General features: G+C 47.2%; 1 protein-coding gene across 2 annotated transcripts; it reads right to left on the bottom strand.

The window, feature by feature from the left end:
• Nucleotides 1-85: 85 nt before the first annotated feature.
• LOC144704916 (transmembrane E3 ubiquitin-protein ligase FLY2-like) lies at nucleotides 86-26,770 on the bottom strand. Of its 2 annotated transcripts, none has more exons than XM_078577501.1 (15): nucleotides 26,317-26,770; nucleotides 25,621-25,690; nucleotides 18,397-18,524; nucleotides 17,516-17,631; nucleotides 17,255-17,312; nucleotides 15,829-15,871; nucleotides 15,671-15,748; nucleotides 4,821-4,978; nucleotides 4,671-4,730; nucleotides 4,506-4,599; nucleotides 3,409-3,576; nucleotides 2,034-2,362; nucleotides 586-702; nucleotides 326-463; nucleotides 86-221 (listed from the first exon to the last, which is right to left on the bottom strand). In XM_078577501.1, the coding sequence occupies exons 1-14, from the start codon at nucleotides 26,488-26,490 to the stop codon at nucleotides 362-364; spliced, it is 1,695 nt and encodes a 564-aa protein (XP_078433627.1). In that variant the 5' UTR covers nucleotides 26,491-26,770; the 3' UTR covers nucleotides 86-221; nucleotides 326-361. The 2 variants fall into 2 exon arrangements, with proteins under 2 accessions (XP_078433627.1, XP_078433626.1); XM_078577500.1 differs by having other exon boundaries at nucleotides 15,829-15,892; nucleotides 26,317-26,769.
• Between the last annotated feature and the right edge of the window lie 1,188 nt (nucleotides 26,771-27,958).

Raw genomic sequence — 27,958 nt, 5'->3', positions numbered from 1 at the left:
TATGAATGACTAGTGACGACAATGACTCCTCTAAAAATGATAAATTCTTCATTGTCCTCCAATCCTACCTAACAGGAGAGTAACATTTCAATGAAGACAAAGTAACTATTATATAAATATTGAAGCATTACTCTCTTTCTGTTTCTCTCTTTTAAGTTACAATTGCTATGGAGAAAAAGAAGCTTTGACTTGTCTGCTGCGAGTATTGACCAACATACAACCTGAAGCAAAAAAGTAAAGAATGGTCAATGAGTATTAAGGACTACAGAGCCGTGCATAAAAGATAGCTAGTTACCAAAACTGAGTTGGAAAGGGGGTAGATGACCTCTTCATTAGAAATTATTATACAGAATAATTGAATTTAGGCTGGTGGCAATGGCCGCCTGCAAGTTGGGCATTCCATCTTTACATCCATCCATCTTTGTAGGCATCCAGTGTGGAACAAATGCTCGCAGGGAGTAAGCTGAACAGAAGAAAAGCAGATCAGATATCCATTTCCAGTACATTTATTCTAATATATCTTCCAACATAATTATTTGGACATATTTTTGGATGAAAACAACTTTGTGGCAGAGAATTTCATACCATATGGTCGATGGGCTGTTGTGTAGTGTCAATGCTGGCCATGCAGATTACACAATCAGCGGACTGAGATGAACAATTGTCAAGCTTTCTGTAGTAACTATACTTCTCAGGCAATATCTGGCACAAATAGTGAGAGATGTTAGTATAAACTGGTAGAAAATGAAGCTACCTGCTTCGATCAAGTCACAACATAAACTTCTTTTTTTTCTATTTTTAAACTTCAGGATCATTTGATATCAGAGACTATTAAAGCTGATAGTAGCATTTGGGAAAATACATTGCTAATGTATTGATAGGTTAAAAAACAAATACCAAGGGAAAGTTTTCGACAAGATATGCCTACTCACAAATTAGTACGAAAAATAAGAATCGTGAAGTTGATTTCACAGAAAATATTGGTAAGACTGTTTCCACACTTATCAACACGAAAGATAGTTGAATAAACCAAGCTTCCCTTTTATTTTAGAAGCATTAATCCTCAGCAAAAAACTAATGATCTAATGCACGGACATCACTTAGACCATGACGACAGTGAGCAGAAGTAGTAGAGGCAAAAGTAGTGACAGGGCTAATATCCATCCAACTGCGCAGAACTATATTACACGCTCATGGGCTTATTATCCTAGGTCGGAACAAGTTGATATGATACTTTTTTAACGTTAAGAGTAGAAAAGAAAAAAAAAAGACAAGACCCCAAAATAACGGAACAATATCTTGGTTTTGGGTGGAGTAGAATCACCAGATGACAGCGAATTGAGAGGGTCTATAATGGGCTAATCCTCATGACATTCAAGCGATTAGAATTTGCAGGCACTCCGATTATAGTTCAGATCACTAGGGTCCAAGAGTTATGGGTGCTTATTTGCCTGAAAATGGATAACCCTGGGACCTTTGATCATTTTAAAGTTTTACAACGACCTTGATGTGGGTTTCGATAAAGAATCTCGGAAGGGAAGAGAGAGAAAGATAGAAAAAAGATAGAAGATTACAATAGCTGCAAGTCTAGATTAATGCCCCTGCCCTGCTGCCAAATCAGAAAGTTTCTGCCCACCTTAACGGAAAGTTTCAGGTATTTAAAGGAGAACGATTCTAAAGGAAAAGGACAAAATACCCCTGACAGGAGTTGGAGATCCTTTTCTTGAAGAAATGGAGTTGGAGATCATTCTATCCCAAACCTTCATTTCCCCTTCCTAGATAATTTGTTTCTCGGTTGTTCCAGATTTTAGGACGAATTAGTGTCCAAGCTAGGTTTGTTCCAGATTTTAGACCGAATTAGTGTCCACGCTAGGTCCAGTGTTGTTATTAATCAACCAAATCATGGAGGATCCATCACAATGCAAAACATTAAGTTACGGAAAACAAAACTTGGAGAAAAGAGAACACATATCCTTTCAAAAAGGCATGATCATACAACAGTCTGTAGAAGACAAAGCAAGAGATTCACGAACCTTGCGAGGTATGAAGCACCTAGATCCAAGATAATGCTGCAGGAGAAGAACTGCTGCTTGTACTCCGACAAAAGCTCCCAAGCATATACACCAAGTCTTATCAACCTCAATTCTCATGAAATTTTCTGGGCAACCAAATAGGTACAGTGGAACTGCAAGCCTAGTGATGGTCATCCCAATGATGTAATGGGGATGCAGAGGCTTTCTTGTGTCACGAAGAACATTGCTCACTATTTGGGGGATCCAGAAGGAGTACATGAGGAGCAGTACGTAACGCAAGATACTACGGAATTCGTACATGATCAGAATACCCCCTAGGAGTACCCCATCTGGAAATTAAACAAAGATGTCAGATATTAAATCTATCATTAGTTTATAAAAATATAAACGGATTTTTGACATATAGAAATATCATATGAAACCATCAACCAAGGATACGCACTAAAGATTCCTGTCTCCACAAGTTATTAAATGAACAAACAGAACAAAGGATAGAGTGGTAAAGGTTTATAGTGAAGGTTAAATGGTTTCAATTATTCAGTGTTAGGTGTTCAGATTCAATGTCCTGACATTTAGAGTCTACAGTCCAAGTATATGGACTCAACGTACTAACTTATACTCAGTAAAGTTTGAGGTGTAAGGTTCTTCTATCAGTAGAACATTTATAGAGCCTCATGGAATTTATTGACGGAATGTTTTCAAAAATAGTGAAGACTGAGGAAAAGTAAGACACCGATGGAGGAATTGATCTGGAATGGTGTGGGGAATGGGAGTGTCATCACAAACCTCGAAGGCAAGAGTGTCTGCAGAAGACGAGAGGTAGGTTTGACAGCAAACAAGAACTGACAAATTTGATAATCATGAGGTAACATTGCAACTAGACCCAGTTTCTGCCCTGGAGAAACTAAAATTGAAAGTTCATTCTTTATCTGTTTCTACGTAACCATAAAACAGTCAACAATGACCATTTAAACCCAACTTTAACAGAGTCGCATGAGAGACAAATCCATAGAAATGCGTTTGTAAAATCTTTTGCAAAATTTTCAAGTTAGAGGATAAATGGCATTGGAGCTGTTGGTAAATGTTGAAGGTTGCCCTTGAGAGCTTGAAGCTTAGATCAGATATTGTTTGGAAACTATGAGAAATACCTATCAAAACCCTACATCCTCCATTTAAATGTAGTTTCGATTTTAACAGGAAAAATTTATGAAGTTCGTCAACAAAATATATTTCAAATGTAAACCCTCGAGAGAGTACTGGGAGGGACCAGTCCCTTTAAGTCAGTACACCTTCAAATAAAATAGTAAACAAGTCGGAAATCTAACCAAAGCCAAGAAATATATTGAAAAGTGAAGATAAGTGTCAGCATACTTACAGAAACGGCTATAGAGAGATGATAGTTCTTGCCTCAGTGATTCCCAACTTTCTCCAGCATTCAATGGTCTATTAGCTTTCCATATTGCGAGAAGATATCGCATCTCAAAGATAGAGAAAACTACGAATTTGAAGAAGGCCGCAGTCGCAAAAGCATTAAACAAAGACTCTGCAAAAGAGAATGGACATTTAAAGAAAACCTTACAGGCTCAAAGTTTGCTTGAAATAGAAAAATTAAAATGAAGTGTTGCCTACTGATATGTACTTTTCAAGAAAGTACCAAAAAAGGAAAAGGCGGGCGGGTCAACGGACCATTGACCGGAAGACCTGACCAGGGACTCGACCCTATAAATAAAAGGGAGTCATGATCGTTGGAGGATACGGCATTTTCTTGATTCAGGCCTGCGACGGTTATGTTGCCGGAGGACCAGAGACGCGGAGCTACGCCGCCGATCTGGGAGGGAATTACGACAATGAGGAAGGAGCTCCATCACGGGAAGGGCGAGCCATCCTATCGTCTGATTCTGCTATCTTTCTATCTCTCTTCTCTCTCTCTCAACATCGAATTCAGACTCAAAATTTGTGGATATTGGCAAATTCTTGAGTTTCTATTGGAGATAATTCATTGATACAACATAGGTGTATCACCTACAAATATATGACGATTTGAAAATATAATCCCCACCAGAGGAGCCATATACTTTCTCAATGGAAATGACAAAAACAACAAAATGAACCAACAAATTTCATTTAAGGAGAAAATAGAATATAAAAATGATCCCCAGAGAAATGGCACAGTTCCTGGAAAGGGTCATGAAATATTTTCATTGCATAACCTAGCAAATATAATAACGAAAAACTAAATTTACCATCCAGTCAGATTTAGAAAACCTATTTAAGGTGATCAACAATAACATAACTAATTCCCAAATTTTTTACAGCTAGTATATATTCAACGCCAAAGTACTCTCGTTTTATTATTGCTGATCTGTATTTTGCTATTTGTAGTTTCATTTCCTCACCTGTAAGGGAATCTAGCATTGTGCTTAAATGATGAAATAGCAGCATGAAGGACACTGGAAATTTTAAAGCACTTACCAACTAAAATACCCGCAGTTAAATGCAGGAGACAAAGATAGGCATCCATAATAGCTTGTTGCCCGATCATTACAATAGAAACCTTAGCGGCCCCCTAAATTTAAAATAAAAACAAGTTTGAATGGATAAGAACTATAACTATTGCTTTTTCAAAAATATAATTACCGATTGGGTACTGCTATGCTCCATTTGTCGAATCAACAAAAGAACTTGGAGAAAGGAAATCTGTTGTTTGATAGTCAAGGAGTTGCACAGGAAGACATTAAAATACCAAAGGCATTATAACATCAAAATATAGTCCGAACCAAAGGATACAAAAGTAACCATTAGTGTATAGTTTACTGCCTTGTTATAGTAAAGTTCAATATTGACGGAAGTGGCATTTAGGCTGATTGTTGAGAAACAGTCGCCATCTTCATTGATTGAAGGGCTCTCCATTATGCCTTCCAAGCGGTATCTATCACGAACCCCATCTGATTACAAGTAAAGAAATGAACAGTTAAGGACAATACTATCTGACAGACCAAAAACGGGAATGACTTCAAAACAATAAGATCTCCAACCATTGACTTGCATCAATACTACACGAGAAACTTTGTGACCAACATATCTAGGATCAGAAGACAAATTTAAGAAAAACCAAAAAGAGAAGAATATACAAGTATATATCAAACGCATCATAGAGGGTATGAAATATATAGGATGATATGGGACCAAGCACATATCTGGCATATTTCTCTGACTCTATCTTTCTTTCTCTTTCTCTCCCTGCCTCCCTCTCTGCTGCCTCCTCATTCTCCCATATTCCAAATCTATTGTCTCTTCTTGCTCTTTAACACATCCTTAAAGTTTTGCAATTTGATGCTCTGCCACCTTTCTCAAATATCTTTGACTTGCCCATTCAGATCCCCTTGAACCAAACATCCTCTCTTTCAGGTTGTGATATGTTCTCACTTGTCTCATTTTTTTTCCCTTCTGACATATTTCTCAGATGTATCACAATATGCTTCTTTTAGGAAGGGTCTTTTATGTAAAATTTCTCTTGACGGTTTCTATCCGAACAAAAGGGTTAAGAAATTTGATATGATCCCACAGAGGATGTACCGGAGACAGGACAAGAAAGAGAGCAAAATGAGTAAAACTGAGGAATCCCCATCAAATCATTACATTTCGGGTTTATTTGTATCCTTTCGACCCTAGCAACGTATCAGAGCCTTAATGAGAAGTGAGTTAGGCTGTTCTCCATCTGCGTTATTTGCCCAATTAATGGGCAGCAGGGCTCTTCTCTCTCTCATGTTCTGTTCTCTATCTCTTTCCCCAGGGATTTTGATGAAGTTCCAACTAGGACTTACTGTATTGAGAAGAGCAGAGTTGGGACATCACATGCGAGCTTGCACGTGAGAGTTTAAATTGAATATAGGCGGGAAATAGGGCGGCTATAAATAAGGACGCATGCATGAAGAATACTTGGCGCTTTTCTCCAAGAAAGTCGGTTGGAGCTCTGGCGAGAGATTCTCTGAGTTCAGATCTCAGGGGAGCAGCTGAGTCAGCACTCTCCATTTTCTCCCAGGATTTTTATCCGAATTCCCTGGCTTTATCCTAGCTATCTTACTCTCTCATTTCCATATCTTTTGTCTCAGTGAGATGTAAACAAACACTTCTGTTGTAGAAAAATTCAGATCTCCGATTTGGTGGATTGTTCTTGGAATTTATTGGTGCATCCTGGGAGTTTCTAACATTTTGGTATCAGAGCTCATTCTTTCCTAAGATTATAGGTGATCTGGAAGGACGCTTAGATGCTTTACCAAATTAGGATTACAACAACCAAGTCTATGCCACAAAACGTTTTAGAGCGCCTGATGAAAGAAGTGGCCTCTATTAGTGCCAGCTAGAAGAATAAAGCACCAGTTATTACACCACCTATTGGGGAGACTAACCAAATACAAGCTCAAGATCAAATGATTGACTTTGACTGGAAATTCAAAAAGGTGATCTTCCCGCTTTCAAAGACTACCAATCAAAAGACTAGTTAACGTGCATCGAAAGATTTTTCAGACTACATGCCATGTCAGACGAAGATAAATTACATCTCATTGCATTAGATTTGGACGACGCAGCTCCCACTTGGTTTGTACACATTAAGGAGAATTTCATCATGGTTTCATATTTACATTTCAATATTTTTTTGAAAGTCTACGAGCGTTATCTGCTCACATTCTTCATCAATAATTGTGTGACATCCACCAAGTTGACTCTGTACATGACATTTGTACTAAATTTGAATCGATTGTCATTCAACTGCCAATGATAGCAACTGAAATTAAACAAAGTGTGTTAGTGAGAGGCCTCTCCTAGTGGGTCATGTTCTATAAACCCACTAGGCTCCCTCACTTATCACTAACTCATATTCTCCTCTCTCTCTCTCCTAGGGTATATATACCCCTCCTCATGTACATTCTAGTTAAGGAATTCATTCTTCTCCTTCCTCTAAGCCCTAGCATGGAGTTCAACATGGTATCAGAGCAAAGCTCTTGATTCCCATCTCTAGCCCTAAGCCTTTGTGCGGGCCTCTCACTATCACTATCACCCTCTCAATCTGTTCTTTGCTCGCGGATCTCCTCTCCCTGCTTCCTTGATTTGGGAAAAGGGGGCATTTTTCGCTCATCGCTGCTGCCCGCGAGCAGCCGCCGCGAACCGCCGCCGCAAGCAGCACCCGCTCGCGCACTGCCGCTCGCGAGCAGCGCCGCGAGCAGCGCCCGCAAGGAGCGCCAGCGCGACGCGCCCGCCAGCAGCCCGCAAGCAGCTGCCTCCCGCAGCAGCCGCCTGCGCGCGCAGCGCCCGCGCAAGCCGCCCGCAAGCCGCCGCCCGCAAGCAGCCGCCTGCGCGCCGCGCCCGCCAGCAGCTACTGTCCGCCAGCAGTGTCGGACCGTGTTTGGTTCTTCGTTCGCTGCCGCTGCTGCTGTTTGCCGTCATGTCGACTACCTCCAGCATGGGCAGTGATCCGTCTGCATCCACCGCCCCGACGTCAACCCAAGCAGATTTCACCGCGGCTGACTTTGCCCGGGAACTCCCGTCGCCGAAAATCGGTGTTCCTCTCCCTCCGCCCGGATAACTGCCGTCTCAGTGCTCGAACTTGATGTCGTGGCTGAAGTTCGTCGAGTACACTCTGCGCGGCCGTCTGCTCCAGAAACATCTCACCTGCCAGCCCCTCCCCGTCCCGGACCCGCATTTCCCGGCCTGGAGTGCCGAGCAGTACTTCGTCCACTCCTGGCTCTTGACTCACACTCTCTCTCGGGAGGTCTATGACAAGTTCCTCCACCTGACGACTCCGCGGGAGATCTGGGAGCACGCCCGTCGCTACTGCGGGCATGATGCTGATGACTGGAAGATCTTTACTTTGGCCGAGCGGGCGAGTGCACTCCGACATGGCACCATGTCCATTATGGACTATAGCCTTGCCCACCAAGCCCTGTGGCGCGAGGTGGACTATTACATGCCGGTGGGGATCCGAATTGCGTCGACCGCCGCCATGCTCTCAAGCTCCGCTACATGTCATTTCTCGACAAGCTGAATCCGGAATATGCGGATGTCCGGCGCCGGGCTCTTCACTCCCAGACTCCTCTTCCGGACTTCGATGGTCTGGTTAAGGAGTTGACGGAGGTTGAAAGCAGCCTTCGTCGTCAACGTCCGCTGCTGGACCTGCCTGCCGAGTCCCCCGGCGAGAGTGCTGCCCTCCTGTCCCGCCCTACGGAGCAACCTCCCTTGCTGCCCAAGCCTTCTTCGGGCTCTCGGGCACCGGTGGTTTGCTCCTACTGCGGCAAGCCGAATCATCTTGAGGCCCGGTGCATCAAGAAATTTTTGGACAGTACCCGGGATCCGGAGGCCGCCTCGTCGTCATCAGCTCCTGCCTCGTCGTCTCGCCGGTCCCGCAAAGCCAGAGCCCATCTTGCCCAGGCACCGGCCCCGTCGCCCTCTAGCTCCAGCCATCCAGCCATGACTAATGACCAGCTGACTGCCAAACTTGCCCGTATCAGCTCCCAGCTGGCTGCCCTGCAGACCGTGTCTTCTTCGCAGCCTACCGTGGCTCACTTCAGTGACTTCGGTGCGTTCTTCCTTCCCAAGTCAGATCAGTGGTATTGTGGACACTCGGCCCTCCAAGCTCCCTTCGTTTCGGATACCACCTGGGTGCTTGATACTGGGGCCACAGAGCATATGACCCCGTTCAACCACCGGTTTATGTCCTACGAGCGGCACCTTGGTGGTCGAGCTGTCCACACGGCGGGTGGGGGACGACTTCGCGTGACTGGTATCGGGTCGATCCATGTGGATGGCCTTGGTATCATTCACAACGTCCTTCATGTTCCGTCCCTTCAGACCTTACTTATGTCACCGCAGCGACTCGTCGATGCGGTCCATTGCTCGTTCCACATTCAGTCTGATGGGATCTTTTTGACTGACAAGGTGGGGAAGACTTTGCGAATTAGGCGCTCGGATGGCCTACTGCTGTTGGACGAGAGGGGGCGGTCGGGGACCCCGGTGCAGCGGTGCTTGCTGACGGTCGAGGACCAGCGCCGGAAGCGGCTTCTACTCACTCACCAGCGGCTCGGGCATCCGTCTTTCCATGTTTTGAAAAGACTTTTTCCGACATTGTGTACTGGCTTGGACCTCTATTCTGTTGTTTGTGATGCATGCAAACTGGCGAAGCATCGCCGGGCCTCCTTCCCTCCGTCGACTTCTCACAGTGATGTTCCCTTATATCGCATTCATAGCGATGTATGGGGTCCGTCGCGACAGGCCAGCCTGAAGGGACACCGGTGGTTCTTGATCTTTGTTGATGAGGCCACCCGTTACACGTGGACCTACTTGTTGCTGTCCAAGAGCGCCGTCTCCTCGACTGTTCAAGCCTTCTGCACCATGCTTCAGACTCAGTTTGGCCGGACTATTCAGCGGTTCCGGTCCGACAATGCGCGGGACTACGTCAACCAGGAGTTGACCTCGTATTTCACCACCCATGGGATTCTCCACGAGACGTCTTGCGTGGCGACGCCCGAGCAGAATGGCCTTGCCGAGCGCGACAGGCGTCACGCCGACTGCCCGCACTCTCCCATTGGACTACCACGCCCCGTGGACTTATTGGGGGGAAGCCGTTCTGACGAGTACTCATCTCATCAACCGGCTGCCCACCCCGACCCTCCAGTTCAGCCCTCCGATTGACCGGTTGTCGGCTGCCTTTCCCGCCGCGCAGCTCCGCACTCACCTTCTTCCCCGCGTCTTTGGCTGCACGGCATATGTTCATGACACGACGCCCTCCCTGTCAAAGCTGGATGCCCGGGCGCTCAAATGCGTCTTTGTTGGCTACTCTTCGCTTCAGAAAGGGTATAAATGCTTTCATCCCTCTTCTCGTCGGTTTTTCGTCTCCGCCAATGTCACCTTCTCTGAATTTCAACCCTTCTTCTCTCCCTCATCTCCTCCGGCCCCCCACTTGGAGCCGGATCTGGTTCTGGAGCCCGCTGCTCCCTTTCCTCCCACCGTCGTCTCTCCTCCCACAGTCGTTCCACCCCCCTCTTCTTCTCCTCCACCGGTCGGCCTTCCTTCCTCACCCATTGCGCCTACTCCATTATCTTCCTCCCCCGAATCCTCGCCTCCTGCTTCCGCTCCCTCCCCGTCTGCTGAGTTCTCGCCTTCCTCTCTTCCGCCAGCCATTTCCGAGTCGTCTTCTTCTCCTGCTGACGATGACTCCTGACTTGCCTATCGCTTGCGTAAAGGGGTCCGCCAGTGCACCCGCACCCTTTACCCCCTCTCTCACTATCGCTCCTTCGCCAGGTTGAGTACTCCTGCCGCCTGTTTTTGACCCGCATCGACTCTGTCTTCGCTCCACGCCGCTTAACCGATGCTATCGCTTGTCCTCATTGGAAAGCGGCGATGGATGAGGAGATGCGCGCTTGCTCAAAAACCACACGTGGGATGTGGTTCCTCTACCGCCCGGAAGACGGCCGCCTCGCAAGTGGGTTCACACCCCAAGCACAACGCCGATGGCTCTCGGAACGCCGCAAATCGCGTTGTGGCTCGTGGCTTCACTCAGTCCTACGGCGTCGACTGCTTCGAGACGTTTTCTCCGGTCGCGAAGATGGACACCGTCCGCCTCCTCCTGGCGCTGGCCGCTCATCATGGGTGGTTGATTCGCCAGTTCGACGTTAAGAACGCCTTCCTTCATGGCAATCTTACCGAGGAGGTCTACATGCATCATCCTCCGGGCTACCCTCTCGGGCCTCCGGGGACCGTCTGCCGACTGCGGAAGTCCTTGTATGGACTGAAGCAGTCACCGCGGATGTGGTTCGGCCGCGTCAGCTCCGTCATGCGCGCCGAAGGGTACACCCAGAGCAATGGGGAAGCCACTCTTCTTCCGTCACGGCCCGCCGGGTCGCTATCCTGGTCGTTTATGCGGACGACATCCTGATCACCGGGTCGGACACTGCCGAAGCTTCACGCCTCAGCCGCTCCCTTGCTCGCGAGTTCGAGATCAAGGCCCTTGGTCAGCTCCGGTACTTCTTGGGGCTCGAGGTGGCCTACTCGGCTCGTGGTATCTTCATCAGCCAGCAGAAATATACGGTGGACCTGCTGACTTTGACGGGTATGACCGACTGTGCTCCTGTGAAGACCCCCATCGACCCCAACGTCAAGTTGGGCGCCGGGGGTGACTCTCCGCCGGTTAGCACCCATCAATATCAGCAGTTGGTGGGAAACTTCTATCTGACCCACACGCGTCCCGACATCAGCTATGCAGTTAGCCTTCTCAGTCAGTTCATGCATGCTCCGCATGAGATTCATCGTCAGGCAGCTCACCGGGTGCTCGCGTACCTGAAGGGCTGTCCCGGGAAGGGTTTACTCTTCCCCCGGAGCTCAGAGCCGACTGTAAAGGTATATACAGACGCTGACTATGCAGGCTCGACTGTGGACTACCGGTCTACCACCGGTCTTTGCATCTTTGTCTTCGGGGGGCCTTGTGAGCTGGAAAAGCAGCAAGCAGGATCGTGTCTCACGTTCGAGTGCAGAGGCAGAATACCGGGCACTTGCGGATGGGGCCTCTGAGGCTCAGTGGATTCACGGGTGCTCCGCGAACTTCGTCGAGTACACCCGTCCGATCCACTTTTATTGTGACAACAAATCGGCTATTGCCTTGGCTCAAAATCCGGGCCAGACGGGTCGCATCAAGCACATGGAGATCAACCGCTACTTCTTCAAGGAGCGGATGGACGAGGGCTTGTTCGACTTGTCTTTCGTGCCGTCATCCGACCAGGCGGCCGATGTTCTCACAAAGGGATTATCAAATCCTCTCCTTGTTCGTGCTACCTCCAAGCTTGGCATGGATGACATCCATACCTCGCTTGCGGGGGGCTGTTAGTGAGAGGCCTCTCCTAGTGGGTCATGTTCTATAAACCCACTAGGCTCCCTCACTTATCACTAACTCATATTCTCCTCTCTCTCTCTCCTAGGGTATATATACCCCTCCTCATGTACATTCTAGTTAAGGAATTCATTCTTCTCCTTCCTCTAAGCCCTAGCATGGAGTTCAACAAAGTGCATATCTGAGAGGCCTCAGACATTAAATCTGAACGGAAGTTTTGCGTTACAGGCCTTATGGGTTGAGGAGAATTATGGATTTATCCCTTCGCATTGAAACTAATTTGGGCATAATATATAGAGCTTGCAAACAGCCTAAACCTTATGCAAACATACTTTAGAGTTCTACAGCAACTCAACATGTTAACTATGCACCAACTGGACACTCTTCTCAGAAAGCTCAAAATGTTTCCAGGCCTTACACTAGCAACAGGGCTGGTCCTTCTGGAATGCAGTCAAATTTGGTTCCACTGCAATAAGACAAAAATAATCGTCGCAACAATCTGAGAGTAACTGATTCAGAATACCAGCAGAGGAAAGATAAAGGCCTGTCCTACTACTGTAATGACATGTTTACTCCAGGTCATCGATGCCCAAAATTCGTATCTCATTATAAACTCGAGAAGGAGATTAAGGACCATTTCCTCCAGCAGCGATCGAAGAAGATTTAAGGCAGACAGACAAAGACCCCATCACAGAAGAGGCACTATTCCTCGCTCGAGTAGATTTGAAACAAGGAAAAGACATTCTTCGGCAGGATCATTGAAGATGTGGGACAGTATCAATGGTCAACCAGTAATTGTTTTCATAGATGGAGGAGCAACTCATAATTTCAGCGGTCCTATTCTGGCAACATTGTGAATTCCAATACTGGAAAGTCCAAGATTTGATGATATGCTGGAAGTCAGTTGTCTCAGATCGTCTCAGGGCATCTACTTAAATGTACCACTCATTTGCGAAGTCTGGATATTATTCAAGATTTACTGCCTCTCTCACTGCGCAAAATTGATGTGGGATACTGGAAGTATGATACGATCCTCTATCCCTAAGGGTATCTTAGGCATTTTAGCCCACTAGTGACATTTTAGTCATCTCATGCTTAGGGTAGATTGCTTCCTTTTCTTATAAATATATATAGCCCTCCCTTGAGGAGGGCAGTCAAGAATTAAGGTAAGATTGGCCTCTTGGCTCACTATCTCAATCCTCCCTATCTCAGTCCCGTACCCTTGACCGTCCATGATCCCTGTCCCCCGTGATCGTCTCACCGGATCTTCAGCCGGCTAATCCCTGGTCAATCCCTACCTCGTCTCTTCGACCCCTCCTATCATTCCCATTTCGACCCTCCAACCCCGGGAACTTCTACCTTATGGCAAGACCACCTTTATATACTACAGGCAGATAACGAGTTTAGATCCCTTGGAGTTGCTGAAATGGAAGTGCTCAGAAAATTGTTAGAAGCAAGCGCCAGTTCAGAAAGCTGCTCGCTATATGTAACCCCAATAAAGCAGTGGTACTCACTTTTGAACTTACTCAAATTATTGGTAGATTGAAAACTATTTACCCTTCATTGTTCAACTGCAATTTGTTCTTACCTCCCCAAAGGAACATAGACCACCACATCCATTTGCTACCAGGATCTAAACTGGTCAATATGAGACCTTACCAATACTCACATCTCCATGAGAATGAGCTGGAAGAACTCACCCAGGAATTGTTATATTCAAAGGTAATAAGGCCATCCACGAGTCCTTTTTTAAGCCCGGCCTAGCTGGTCAGAAGGAAAGATGGGGGATGGAGGATATGTATTGATTACAGGGCACTGAATAAGATCACTCTCCCAAACAGATTCCCAATACCAGTGGTGGACAAATTATTAGAGAAACTGTAGGGAGAAAGCATAATTGCTAAATTGGATCTCAAATCGGGGAATAATCAGATAAGGATGAATAAAGAAGATATATACAAAACGGCTTTCAAAACTCACCAAGGGCATTTGAAGTTTATTTTGATGCCTTTTGGGTTGTTGACAGCCCCTGCAACTTTTCCAAGGGCTGATAAATTTTGTGTTCAAACCTTATTGCAACGTTTTGAATTGGTATCTTTAGCAAAACCCAAGAGGAGCATAGATAACACATCAAGATGGTTTAGGATTTACTGAGAGATCATCAGTTATGCATCAATCCAAGGAAATGTGGATTTCATCAGGACACGGTCGAATTCTTTTTTTTTGAATATCTGCATAATGAGTTTCAACTGATGCTGGTAAAATTGAGCTGATTCAACAATGGCCCACACCAACATCACTCAAGCAACCGCTGGGATTCTTAGGACTAATCAACAACTACAGGAGATTTGTAGGACATTACTCGACTGAAGCACAACCAACTTGCTGGAGGAAAAACTCAGAGAGTTTACTTCATGTGTGCATCCTCCTTACTTACAATCACCACCTTCCCCGCCTGCAATAAATTTCAACTCTCACATGAGAGTTCGCACGTGATGTCCCACCTCTGTGCTTCTTTTTAATACGGTAAGTCCTAATAGGAACTTTATCAGATTTCAACAGTTTCTGAGGCTCTGAATCATCTTAGTTGTCATGCTGATATGAAGGGATGCAGATTTTGCTTCTCATGTCTCCTCCTAGGACTGAATCTGTTATGCTGTGGAATGGGCTGAGGTGAATGCAGCAGAATCGTGAACATTAGATGACCTTTAAGAATTAACCTGGAACCTCCTTGTAAGATCTGCTCTGGTGGCATGTCAGGAGTTCTTCCTGAACCCTTGGTTGCTCGAGAGGAACCTTTGACCGTTCAAGAGATGCAATAATAAATATGTAGTGAGTTTTAACATAAAAAGCAAAGTCTGCAAGCTTTGACCCGATAATTAAAGGAGAGGCGCACAACAGGGATTGTCCTTTGTAATATATTGCTCGTCATACATAAATTAATGATTCAAAGCCCCCATAAATTTAGAGGTTACATGGAATGGGAAAGCCCGTTTTAGGCTCTTTTGGAGAAACTCGTTATGCACCCAAACCTTACAGGTGACAGAGAAGTAAACTTGAGAAAATTGAAGTATATAATAAAGTATTACCCGACAGCCAATTTTTTTATTTAATTTTGGTAATCTTTTATGAAGACCTAGAATTAGATTGAGGACGGGCAAAGTCTGGGCTTTAAGAGCGTAAAAAGTTAACACAAAATATAGTTCATTAAAATCACTTGGCAAATAGGAAGGGAACAAAGACGACCCTGGCGGAGTGGACATCACCAAGGGGATGAGAACGGTGGAGAAGCGGCGGAGTGGGCGTCGCCGGAGAGAACGGGGCTCGACTGAGTGGGTGTTGTCGAGAGGGAGAGAGACTACCGAAAGGAAATAACAACTTAACAACTCCAACGAGGAGGGCTACATATTTAAAGGCAAATGCAGAGGAAATGCAAAAGACAAAAATGCCCCTAGTGGGCTTACTAGACGGAGTGGTTCGTAACAGTTCTCAAGACTCTCAATTCAACTTCTTTAACTAGTGGTTTATGGGTTTTCGTTTACATACAAGTGTCTGAACTCCGCACAAAAAATACCAATAGACAATACGAAGATACTTCTGAAATCTTCCTTGATAAGTGGTGAAAATAAATAGAAAAGGGGATGATCATTGTTTGACAGTCCATAAGAAAAGAAACAAAATAAAAAACAGAATGAGAAGCTAAATTGAAGTGCTACATAGAAGTGCACAGAATATATAAAAAAAAGAAATAGATTCTCACTCCTTGATGTAGGTGACGCAAGAGATAGCTGCGCTGCTATTTCTACACGGCAATGCTTCTCCATCTCGCGTACTAGAGCTGAAAGCGAAGAAATCTTAAAGCAAAGATAGGGGATAATCTGAATAACCATCGTCAAAGTAGAAATGCAACAACTATACATTTTCTCCACTGACTCTTGTCATTTGAAGACTCTGATAAAACCTGAGAAGAAAAGGCCCCGAGCTGTTTCAAAGAAGGAACACAGTATGTAGCGTCTCAGTTGTCTCCAACATGATAAGATTCACTTTAAAGCAATGAAAACTAAATTTAATAGTGATAGAAAAATAGTGAAGATGATAATAACCTCAATGTTCTTATAGGGGAACCGACGGAAAGAAAAAAACAGAACATGCAATAAGATCGTCCTCTAGAAGAGAGAGGACGCAAGATAAGATAACCGAACACAACTTCACTATACTCCTTTGCTGCCCTCCTCAGGAGATGGCTATAGGTACTTAAAGAGAGAAAGACCCTTAGGAGATAAAATGACAGCAATGGCCTTGGTAACTGAAATGACTAAAAGGATCCATATCCAATGGTTATCGTATAAGAACAAGAGTAATTTTAGTCATGGTTATGATATGGTACCAACTGCTTTTTATGTTGGAAAGAATAAGAAGAGATGAACCGATGAGCCACATGCCGTCGCAAGCGGCGTGTTATGATAGTAACAGCCATACAGGATGTTACTAGGGTGTCCCGGCAAGCACCCCATAAAAGAGACAGGCAAGGAAAGGGAATGGACGTCCTTGAACTGGACTTGGGGAGAGAGCTCAGGCGACGAAGTTTGGAGAATGACTAAGGAGATGTCAGAGACGTCAACCCTAACAGAAGGATAGAGGGAGGTATTACCTGTAGTTCTTGACCTAGAAAAGCATTGGGAACTATCTGCGGGTGCATCACAGTACTTTCCTTCTCCCAGAGTATTGTTTCACATTGCAGTTTATATCAGATTACGAACTAAGTCAGTTGCATTCTAGTTCCTGAGGCAGGAAAAGAGAGAGAGGGAGGAAGCACTTAATTTATGATCAAATGGCACCTATTGGCCGTGAAGAGCATTCCATCATATCACTTCATCGCATTTTAAAAAAGGTCTTCTCAATGCCTCTCATTTTTGTTTCATAACCATGCGTGATTCACTTTTTTTCTGGGCAGTTAACGTGAAGGTAAATAATCTTCAAAAGTTTTCCCATCGTCCATCTGATCTTCCTATGGCATATGAAAGCAAATTTATTTGTTCAATTGAAGAAAATAAGACTTTTCCGGCATTTTTGAATGTCATTAGAAAGATATCCAATTCAAAGGGCAAAACAGGTTTTGATTATGTTTTCAAATAAAAAGCAAAAATAATTGTGAAAGAAGCTTATGAATCGCAAGTATCCCAGCTCCCAATTGTGATTAGAATTTAGCAAACGGTCATCCTGGTTTCTAATTTATTTTATTAAGGATCGCCTTAGAAAACAAATGAATGGCCCAAAAACCACGCAGCCGAATGATTGATAAAAATGGAGTGGAGACGGTGAAAAAAATCAGAGCATTGCTTACCAAATGATAAGGATTAGATGAAAAATATTCTTCCTGACCCGACTCCGCATCTGTTTCACTGGGAATATGAAAAGTACTCCATAAGAAATAAAAAAAAAGATCCGATTGCAAACAGAACATAAATTCAAAAAAATAAAACCAAGGACTAAAATGTAAAAACATTTGAAAACAATGCAAAGCTTAAAAAAACTTCAAGCAAAAGAGATGGCACGGATTAAGAAGACAAAGAAACAAACAAAAAAATATTTTAGGAATATGGACCTTGTGACCACCAAACGAAGTTGCCTGTAAGGCCATATGTACACCCCTTCTACTCTCATCCGAACAGGAGCAAGTTCCTTTTTCTCTTCAATTATATCATGGAGAGACACAGACCCCTGAAATGAATTTAGGAAGACATAATAAAATATAATAGGCAATGATTTATTAACATCAAAAGGTCACAGGTCGTATAGGCTATGGATAAGTATGTTAGGGCCCCCGACCACTATCAGGGGTATCTCTGTCTTTTTGGCGTTAGGGTAGTTTCTTTTTCAATGCAGTCCTCCCATAGGGAGAACGTCTTGACTTTCCAAAAGAAAAACCTGGATCCCTCAATTGAGGCCAGGGATTTATTTATATAGTCTTTTTCCGCCTGATCTCCCACCTCCTAGGAGTGAACGGCCGCCCGCCTTTCCTTTCTGGGATGTTTCTCATAAGTCTTTGGGAGGTTTGTAACAAAGCCTTCTCCTCAAATAACTTTTTTCATAAGTTACCTTAATCTCCACGTTTCTCACTTCCACCTCTCATCATTGTTACATGTTGAACATCATTGATGCTTAAGAAAAATGTTTATTCGAGCATGGAAGATCAGGCGAATAAATTAGAATCAGGTATCTTAAAAGTCCTTAGTGCAAAGGTCTACCATGACCAAATTTAATTCGAGCATATTTGGGTTTAAATCTTGAAGGCAAAGTCAAATATCCTAGCCAAATGTTTATTCAATAGCGATCTACTATTGACGACACAAATAATCTGTGAGAAGACCAAGTAAAAAAATGCTGTTATTCAGGTCGAAACCAAGCGTCCTGAGGGAAATACATAACAATGATGAGGAGCAGATAATCTTTCAGTTTAAATTTTGAAAAGGCCAAGACCAGTACCTGAACGTAATGAACACCCCTTATCTTTCCGGGAGTACTCACTAACTCAAAAATAGAGATACCACGGGTTTTTCCAAACCGAAAATACCTTGAAGATCCAGAATCAGAATCAAAAAGTTTCCATTCACCTGAAATAAACTAAATTCAAGTTCAACGAGCAAAAAAATTGCTTTAAGTTTCATAAGCAAAAATAGCATAATTGGTTTTTGAAAATATGGTACCAGAATCAATAGCATAAAGATTCTAATAGAGACATCGGTAGGTCTCCATCAGGGAATGATCTCGAAGGGTAGAGAGAGAGAGATAGAGAAAGTGATAGACAGAAAAAAGGAAGTAACAATGGTTGCAGGTCTAGTTCTTGACTGCTTTCCTCAGGGGAGATCTACAGGGACAGAGGGAAACTAATGCCCCTGACATGTGTTGGGAATACTAACAGATTCCAATGGGTCCCAGAGTAAAAAATCACTAAAATGCTGATAGCCCCATGATGATAGCGAAATCACGAGGACTTATTTGGAAAATAGAAAGAAAAAGCGTCGCACTCCTGTCGCAGTCGTCACTCACGCACCCGGCGTTTCCGGCCAGTCGCGGGAAGAGGGGAGCGGGAGCTAACAACCTATAAGGAGAACAGACGCATGGGACAAGGAGGTAGGAAGAGTTTTGGCGAAGGTGCTCTGCGGAGTTTCAAGGAGGGAGGAGATTCTCTCTCTCTCCGTGGGAAGGAGGCGTTCCCGATTCGGCCGCCTACTTGCTCCCGCTGCTATCCATCTATCTTCTATCCTTTTTTTCTGTTATCGTTGTTCTATCTTGAGACCAGAGCGGGTTATTGAATTGCAATTCCGGTTTCTCTCTTAACGACATTGTGGAAGTGGAATCTGCACGATCGTTCTTCCCAGGAGTTTAGAGAGGGGGTCGTATCATATATTGATCTAAATTTGGTATTTTTTTCCAATACTTGAGCCTCTAAAGAAAGTCAAAAACACGATTCCAGGGATTGGAAAGAATTTTATATTTCACATATTATTTTTCTCTACTAGTTTTTATCAAAAAATTTAATCTCAACTACCATCCACAATGCCCGCAAGTGCGCCAACTGTTAGTTAAGTGCTTATCCTCCTCTTGGGCCCTATTCTATAAGCCCTTTAGGAGCTCTTATTTCCTCTCTCTCATAGGGTATAAATACCCTAATGTAAGCCACTTACTTCCTCATGTCAATCTATTCTCTCATTTCTCAACCTCCATCGACCCTTCTTCTCCTCCAAACTCTCTAGGGTTTGTCATGGTATCAGAGCTCTAGGGCTCCTGACCTTCCCTCTCCTCTCTAGGGTTTGACATCACCCTTTAGGGTTTGAGATCCCTTGATCTCACCCTCCCTCCCTCCTCACAGCCAGCCGCACAGCAGCGAGCCGCGCAGCAGCAAGCTGCCGCGCGACCAGCCCGTCGCACAGCAGCAAGCCGCCGCGCCGCCCGCGCAGCAGCCAGCACAGCCGCGCAGCAGCAAGCCGCGCGACCAGCCAGCCGCGCGACCAGCCGCCGCGCACAGCCAGCCGCCGCGCGACCAGCCAGCAGCGCAGCAGCCAGCCGCTCGACCAGCCAGCGCGCGACCAGCCAGCCGCGCGCGACCAGCCAGCAGCGCGCAGCAGCCAGCCGCGCGACCAGCCAGCCGCGCGACCAGCCAGCAGCGCGACCAGCCAGCCGCGCGACCAGCCAGCCGCGCGACCAGCCGCGCACAGCCAGCCGCCGCGCGACCAGCCAGCAGCGCAGCAGCCAGCCGCCGCGCGCCCGCCAGCCGCACAGCAGCAAGCCGCCGCGCGACCAGCCAGTCGCACAGCAGCAAGCCGCCGCGCAGCCCGCTCCGCAGCCAGCACAGCCGCGCAGCAGCCAGCCGCCGCAGCCAGCCGCCGCGCGACCAGCCAGCAGCGCAGCAGCCAGCCGCCGCACAGCCAGCCGCGCAGCCCGCAGCGCAGTCAGCCGCGCAGCCAGCCGCACAGCCAGCCGTGTAGCCAGCCGCACAGCCAGCCGCACAGCCAGCCGCGCAGCCAGCTGCACCGCCAGCCGCGCAGCCAGCCGCACAGCCAGCCGCGCAGCCAGCCGCACAGCCAGTCGCGCAGCCAGCCGCGCAGTCAGCCGCGCAGAGACCGACATAGAGACCATGCCTTACACAGAGACCGACTTTGCGGAGAAGCCGCTCTCCTACAAGATCACTCATCCGTTGCCTCTGGTCCCGGAATCAACTCTTCTCCGCGGCCCGAATCTTCTGCAGTGGTCTCGCTTCATCGAGACCACCCTCAAATCCCGTCAACTGTACAAGCACTGCACCGAGCATCCCTTGACCGCCGATCACCATCACTATGCGGCTTGGGACGCCGAGGAGCAGTTCATCCTTGGGTGGCTGTCCACGTTCACATTGGCCCCCGATTTCCGCGACCGCTTTCCCCATCAGAAAACGGTCAAAGGGTTTTGGGACCAAGCCACGAAATTTTGCGGGCGGGAGAATGATTGGTGGCGCATCTACGCCCTCGCTGCTCAAGCTTCCAACCTGAAACAGGGCTCTCTGTCGATCTCCGATTATGCTCTCGCACACAAGAAGGCGTGGGATGAAGTGGACCACTACCTGCCAACGGACGACCCCAAGTGCAAGACCTATCAGAACATGCTTATCCTGCGCATCATGGGGTTTCTCAACGGCCTAAACCGGGAATATGAGGCCATTCGTCGTCGGGCCCTGCACAACAAAGATGGCCCTCCGGATCTCGAGACGTTGGTTCAGGAGCTCCAGGAGGAAGAGAGTCATCTCCTTCTCCATGGGACTCCCACCTCCGACCCGGCTGAGTCCTCTGCGCTTCTGGCAGCACCTGCTGCCGCTGCTGGGCAGTCCTCGGCCCTCTTACCGACTCCGCAGCCGCTGCCCGCCCTGCAAAAACACCCGTCTGCACCTATTGCGGGAAGCCGGGCCACTGGAAAAACAAGTGCACTAAACGTCTCAACGACTGGCGAAAGAAGAAAGAGGCGGACAGCAAGGCCATGTTGGCCCAATCTGAATCTTCCCCGGCCCCGAGCACGTCTACCACGGCTCTGGACAGCATCCAAGCCGAGCTTGCCCGGCTCCGTGATCAGGTGGCCGCCATGCAGCCTTCTTCGACCGCCTACTTCGGCACATTTGGTGCGTCTCCCTCCCCTGCCGACACTTGGTATTGCGGCCATACGGCATCTCACTCGCCGGTCGTATCGGACACGACTTGGGTGCTTGACTCGGGGGCCACTGAGCACATGACCCCCCTCAACACTCGGTTCGTCTCCTACGTCCGGCATAGTGGTGCACGTACTGTTCTCACGGCCGGGGGTGGACGACTACGCGTGGCTGGAATCGGGGCAGTCTATGTGGACGGCCTTGGTGTGGTCCGCAACGTCCTCCACGTTCCCGACCTGCGGGCTGTACTTCTGTCACCACAACGCCTTGTTGATGCCGTCCAGTGCTCATTTCATCTCCAACCTGACGGCATGTTTCTGTCTGACAAGGTCGGCCGGACTACACGGATTAGGCGGGAGAACGGGCTGCTGTTGCTGGATGATGGGGGACGGTCGCAGTGCTTCGCGGTGCACCGGACACTTCGGACGGGGGCCGAGCAGCGGTGGGGCCGACTCCTGATGACGCACCAGCGGCTGGGCCACCCGCCTTTTGCGACTCTTCACCGTCTTTCCCCTGAATTATGTTCTGGCTTGGACCTTAAGACCTTGGTGTGTGACGCTTGTCAGTTGGCGAAGCATCGCCGTTCTTCCTTCACTCCGTCCTCGGCTCACACATCTGTCCCGCTGTTCCGGTGCATAGCGACGTGTGGGGACCTGCCCCGAAACCTAGCTTGAAAGGTCATCGGTACTTCCTTCTACTTGTGGACGAGGCAACTCGCTATACGTGGGTCTACCTCCTCACCGCGAAGTCGGAAGTTGCGCAGAATGTCCGTCATTTTTGTGCGATGGTGGCGACGCAGTTTGGTCGGGGTATCCAGCGGTTTCGCTCGGATAATGCCCGCGACTTCTTCAACAACGACCTCGACGCCTTCTTCGCCGACCGGGGGATCCTCCACGAATCTTCATGCCCTGCCACCCCGGAGCAGAACGGACTAGCCGAACGTCGCATCGGCTATGTCACCTCGACGGCCCGGACGCTCCTTATCGACGCCAAGGCCCCGTGGCCGTATTGGGGTGATGCCGTCCTGACGAGCACCCATCTCGTCAATCGCATTCCCACCCAGCTGTTGGCGTTCTCTACCCCCCTGGACCGGATGAGCGCGGCCTTCCCCGACACGTGCCTGCGGACGGGTCTCTTGCCACGGATATTCGGCTGCACGGCATATGTCCACGACACGTCTCCGGGCCGGACAAAGCTTGACGCTCGTGCTGTTCGGTGCGTCTTCGTTGGGTACTCCTCTCTTCAGAAGGGGTATCGGTGCTACCATCCGCCCGCTCGGCGATACTTCATCTCGGCAAATGTCACCTTTGCCGAGCATGAACCCTATTTTGGGGACCACTCTTCCTCATCCCGCCTCCCGTTGGATGCGGCCCCCTCGGCTCCCCACTTGGGGCCCGTTCCTTTCTTGGAGCCCACCGCTCCCGCATCTTCTTCCTCATTCCATGATCCCTCTCCCTTTGATTCTTCTCCGTCGGTGACCCCCGAGGGGCCTTTGGACGTGCTGTCCTCCCCATCTTTGCTTCCCGCCATCCGGCATGCTCCTCCTCTTCCTCCTTCCTCCGATCAGTCCCCTCTCGAGTCATCCTCCTCGCTTCCCGTTGCGCCTCCTCCCCTTGATGACCCTTTCCTTCCCTCCCATGACGCGTCTTCTTCCCCTGCTCCGTTATCTGATTCTCCCGTGGAGGTTTCTCGTCCTCCTCCCGAGGACTCCCCCTCCCCCACTGCTTCCGCTCATCTTCCATTGGCCGAGCCATCCTCAACCTCTCTCGACGATGACGACCAGTTGGGATGGCCCATTGCCCTCCGGAAAGGGGTTCGTCAGTGCACTCAGACGCCCCGTTATCCTCTTTCGCATTTTCTTTCCTTCGACCGGCTGAGTACTCCCTACCGGCTGTTCCTTGCCCGCATCGAGTCGGATCCCATCCCTCGCCGCTTAGCCGATGCTATCGCTTCTCCTCATTGGAAAGCGGCGATGGACGAGGAGATGCAGTCCCTACTCCGAAACCGCACTTGGAACATCGTCCCCTCCTCTTGGCAAGCGGGCGGTGGATTGCAAGTGGGTCCACACCAAGAAGCATCATGCGGATGGCACCCTTGAGCGCTACAAGTCTCGACTTGTGGCTCGCGAGTTCACCCAATCTTACGGAGTGGACTACTTGAGCGTTCTCCCTGTGGCGAAGATGGAGACCGTTACGCCTCCTGGCCCTCGCGGCTCACTTCCGTGGGCTATCCGACAGTTCGACGTCAAGAACGCCTTCTTGCATGGCGACTTGACGGAGGAGGTGTACATGCAGCAGCCCCGGGTTACTCTCTCGCCCTGGCCACGTCTGCCGACTGCGGAAGTCCCTTTATGGACTAAAGCAGTCTCCGCGCATGTGGTTCGGCGGTTCTCCGCTGTTCTGAAAGCGAAGGGTACACTCAGAGCAACGGAGATGCCACTTTGTTCTTCCGCCACCGTCCGACCGGGATCTCCATCCTTGCTGTGTATGTCGGCGACATCCTCATCACGGGATCAGATGCTGCTGAAGCCGTTCGTCTTAGCACCGCCCTGGCCAAGGAATTTGAGATCAAGGCCCTTGGCCTTCTCCGATATTTCCTCGGCCTTGAGGTGGCGTACTCCTCACGGGGCCTCTTTGTTTCACAGCAGAAGTGCGCCGTCGACTTGCTGACTTTGACAGGATGACCGGTGTGCGCCCGTGAGCACTCCTATCGACCCCAACGTCAAGTTGGGCAAGGGCGAGACTCTCCTTGACGAATGCTCACCGCTATCAGCAGTTGGTGGGCAAACTCCTCTACCTGACTCACACTCGGCCCGACATTGCATTTGCGGTCAACCTGCTCAGTCAGTTCATGCACTCACCGAGAGATTCACAGTCAAGCCGCCCACCGGGTACTTTCGTATCTCAAGGGCTGCCCGGGCAAGGGACTCCTCTTCCCTCATAGCTCGGACAAGGCGGTGAAGGTGTACACGATGCCGATTTTGCTGGCTCCGTTGTGGATTGTCGGTCTACCACGGGTACTGCACGTTCGTTCTTGGCAGCCTCGTCAGCTGGAAAAGTAGCAAGCAGGACAAGGTGTCGCTCCAGTGCCGAGGCGAATTTCGTGCTCTTGCTGATGGGGCAGCCGAGGACAGTGGATCCACAACATCTCGCCGATCTTCACGTGAAGTATGGGACCAATCCACTTCTTCTGTGACAACAAATTCACTATCGCCTTAGCCAAGAACCCCGGACAGCAAGGGCGCATCAAGCACATGGAGCGCAACCGCTATTTCTTCAAGGAACGTATGGACGAGGGGCTCTTCGACCTCGAATACGTCTCCTCTGCTGACCAGGCAGCGGATGTCCTCACCAAGGGACTGTCCCGGCCGCTGCTTCAACGTGCTGTATCCAAGCTCAATATGGACGACATCCATACTTCGCTTGCGGGGGGGTGTTAGTTAAGTGCTTATCCTCCTCTTGGGCCCTATTCTATAAGCCCTTTAGGAGCTCTTATTTCCTCTCTCTCATAGGGTATAAATACCCTAATGTAAGCCACTTACTTCCTCATGTCAATCTATTCTCTCATTTCTCAACCTCCATCGACCCTTCTTCTCCTCCAAACTCTCTAGGGTTTGTCACCAACAGAAGAGCATATTGCTAAGATAAATACCAAAAAAAATTCTACTGCTAAGCTTCACCCGAGAAAGAAAAAATCAAAACAGTTATCCAAACAGCAAAGCCAAACACTGTTCAGACTCGTAATTATACTTCCCCCGTGAATCAGGTAAGAGAATAAGTGCAAAATTTTAGCAGAAATGTGGAGCTTCATATATTGAGTCAATATGAAGCAATGGTGGTACTCTTATTTTTTATCCAAATTCGATATCCAAAATATTTAGTAAATAAAAAGGTAAATTGCAAAAAAAACAATGAGAAAGATTTTTATAAAAAAAAACTTTCCAAAGAGAGAAAAAGATCGAAACAAATGGATAAAGTTTGATGAAAACAGGCAAAAGGAATTCCAATTTAAAATATACAAAACAAACAGCAAACCTTTGTACGTTCCTGTGATATTCCTCGCAGAGTAAGGGCCAAAGTTGTCATCACTTCTCCGAAGAATAGGCTAGCGAAACAAAAGATAGTCAGACTTTGTTATTAACTATTTTGTTAAAGAAAACCGATACAAATAGATAATAACTACATAAAGAATCGATATCCACTATGATATGAAATGAAAGTAAGCAACAGTTTTCGGCAAAAACTTTAAGTTGATCGAAAAGTAGCCTTTACTAGTAAAACTTCACTATTTTCAGCCAAGAATGCACCCAATCTAAAAGATTTCCCTTTCCCGATTTTTCTCCCAAGCGGTTGAAACGAACAGAAGATATGACCAACACAAATAAATTGAGATGTACCCAGTTAAATTTCTCATTCAGATAATTCAATTTGAAGGCCTTAACTAAGTTGGCTGAAAGACCGACATATTTCCTAATCATGGATGTTACTCCAAAGGAGATAATCGCTGACAAAACACTAATTCAGGTTCATTCTCAACTGTTCATAGCCAAGAACAACGGATAACGGAATAAGGGGTTTTCGTAATTCTTCTGATCAGTGCATGATTCAATCATTCATTGACGCCTCTTCAAATTCCAAAACTTCAAATCACGCAAAAAACTAATTTACGTTCCAATTGCAGCGAGGTAGAATCACAGAAACGATAAGAAAGAGAAGAAAAAGGAAGCCAACCTCATCAATCAAGAAGGAAGAGCCAGACGTAAAGATCGTCGAAGAAGAAGAAGAAGAAGAAGTTAATTTCTCCCTGATCGGCCGTAAAGCAGCCGCGTAGTCTACAAACTGACAGAGAATAAAAATCAACGAACAGAACCCACTAATCCATCTCCTCGTCCTGCCCATGACCATCTCCTTTTCCACTGTTGATTGTCGCTGATCAGTACCGCAAATCGCGAGAGAATCCCTTCAAATTTCTGAACCCGGAACGACGAATTGGCCTACGCGTCGTGTTCTTCACCACATAGATGGTGGTCTGGAAATTTTGTCACAACTGGGAGTGAAGAATTTTAGAGAAGCTTCGGACCCTTTAATCAATGAAGGAAGAAAATCCATGGGCATCCCTCAAAAACCCATATTTCCGTAGTCTACGCCATGGAAGAACAGTCGAAGACGCCAGGTCCAACTCCACGGCGACCCTGCCGGCTTACCAACTACAAATAAATCAAAGAGAAAGAGAGAAGTGTAGAGAGAGAGATATGGAGAAAGAAGAGAGAAAGAGAGAAGAGTAGAGAGAGAGATATGGAGAAAGAAGAGAGAAAGAGAGAAGAGTAGAGAGAGAGATGGAGAAAGAAGAGAGAAGGGTAGAGAGAGAGAGATGGAGAAATAAGAGAGAAAGAGAGAAAAGGGTAGAGAGTGAGAGATGGAGAAAGAAGAGAGTAAGAGAGAAGGGTAGAGAGAGAGAGATGGAGAAAGAAGAGAGTAAGAGAGAAGGGTAGAGAGAGAGATGGAGAAAGAAGAGAGTAAGAGAGAAGGGTAGAGAGAGAGATGGAGAAAGAAGAGAGAAAGAGAGAAGGGTATAGAGAGAGAGATGGAGAAAGAAGAGAGTAAGAGAGAAGGGTAGAGAGAGAGATGGAGAAAGAAGAGAGTAAGAGAGAAGGGTAGAGAGAGAGATGGAGAAAGAAGAGAGAAAGAGAGAAGGGTAGAGAGAGAGATGGAGAAATAAAAGAGAAAGAGAGAAGGGTAGAAAGAGAGAGATGGAGAAATAAGAGAGAAGGGTAGAGAGAGAGAGATGGAGAAATAAGAGAGAAAGAGAGAAGGGTACAGAGAGAGATGGAGAAATAAAAGAGAAAGAGAGAAGGGTAGAGAGAGAGATGGAGAAATAAAAGAGAAAGAGAGAAGGGTAGAGAGAGAGAGATGGAGAAATAAGAGAGAAAGAGAGAAAAGGGTAGAGAGAGAGAGATGGAGAAATAAGAGAGAAAGAGAGAAAAGGGTAGAGAGCGAGAGATGGAGAAAGAAGAAAGTAAGAGAGAAGGTAGAGGGAGAGATGGAGAAAGAAGAGAGAAGAGAGAAGGGTAGAGAGAGAGATGGAGAAAGAAGAGAGGAAGAGAGAAGGGTAGAGAGAGAGATAGAGATAGAGAGAGAGGCGTCTATGGGTTTTGTCAACGATTGGGACGGCGGGAAATAATATCTCATTTTACTTGTTGCGATGGGAGTTGATTGGGTTTGTGTCATTTTAGAAACTTGTTTTTGTTATGGGTTTTGACTCTCTCTCTCTCCATTTCTCCCTCTCTCTCTCTCCATCTCTCCCTCCCTCTCTCCATTTCTCCGTCTCTCTCTCCCTCTCTCCCTCTCTCTTTCTCCATCTCTCCCTCTCTCT

The sequence above is a fragment of the Wolffia australiana genome, chromosome 6 (assembly GCF_029677425.1).
Source record: "Wolffia australiana isolate 7733 chromosome 6, ASM2967742v1".
Lineage (NCBI taxonomy): Eukaryota > Viridiplantae > Streptophyta > Magnoliopsida > Alismatales > Araceae > Wolffia > Wolffia australiana.
This window is presented reverse-complemented; position numbering and strand designations above follow the sequence as displayed.

Excerpts from the sequence above, each read along its gene's own strand:
- LOC144704916 (XM_078577500.1), bottom strand. The coding sequence starts at position 26,490 with ATGGTCATGGGCAGGACGAGGAGATGGATTAGTGGGTTCTGTTCGTTG. Across the intron at positions 25,691-26,316 it reads CTTCCTTCTTGATTGATGAG|CCTATTCTTCGGAGAAGTGA; the intron begins GTTGGCTTCCTT and ends TTGTTTCGCTAG. Across the intron at positions 703-2,033 it reads GGTGCTTCATACCTCGCAAG|ATATTGCCTGAGAAGTATAG; the intron begins GTTCGTGAATCT and ends TATTTGTGCCAG.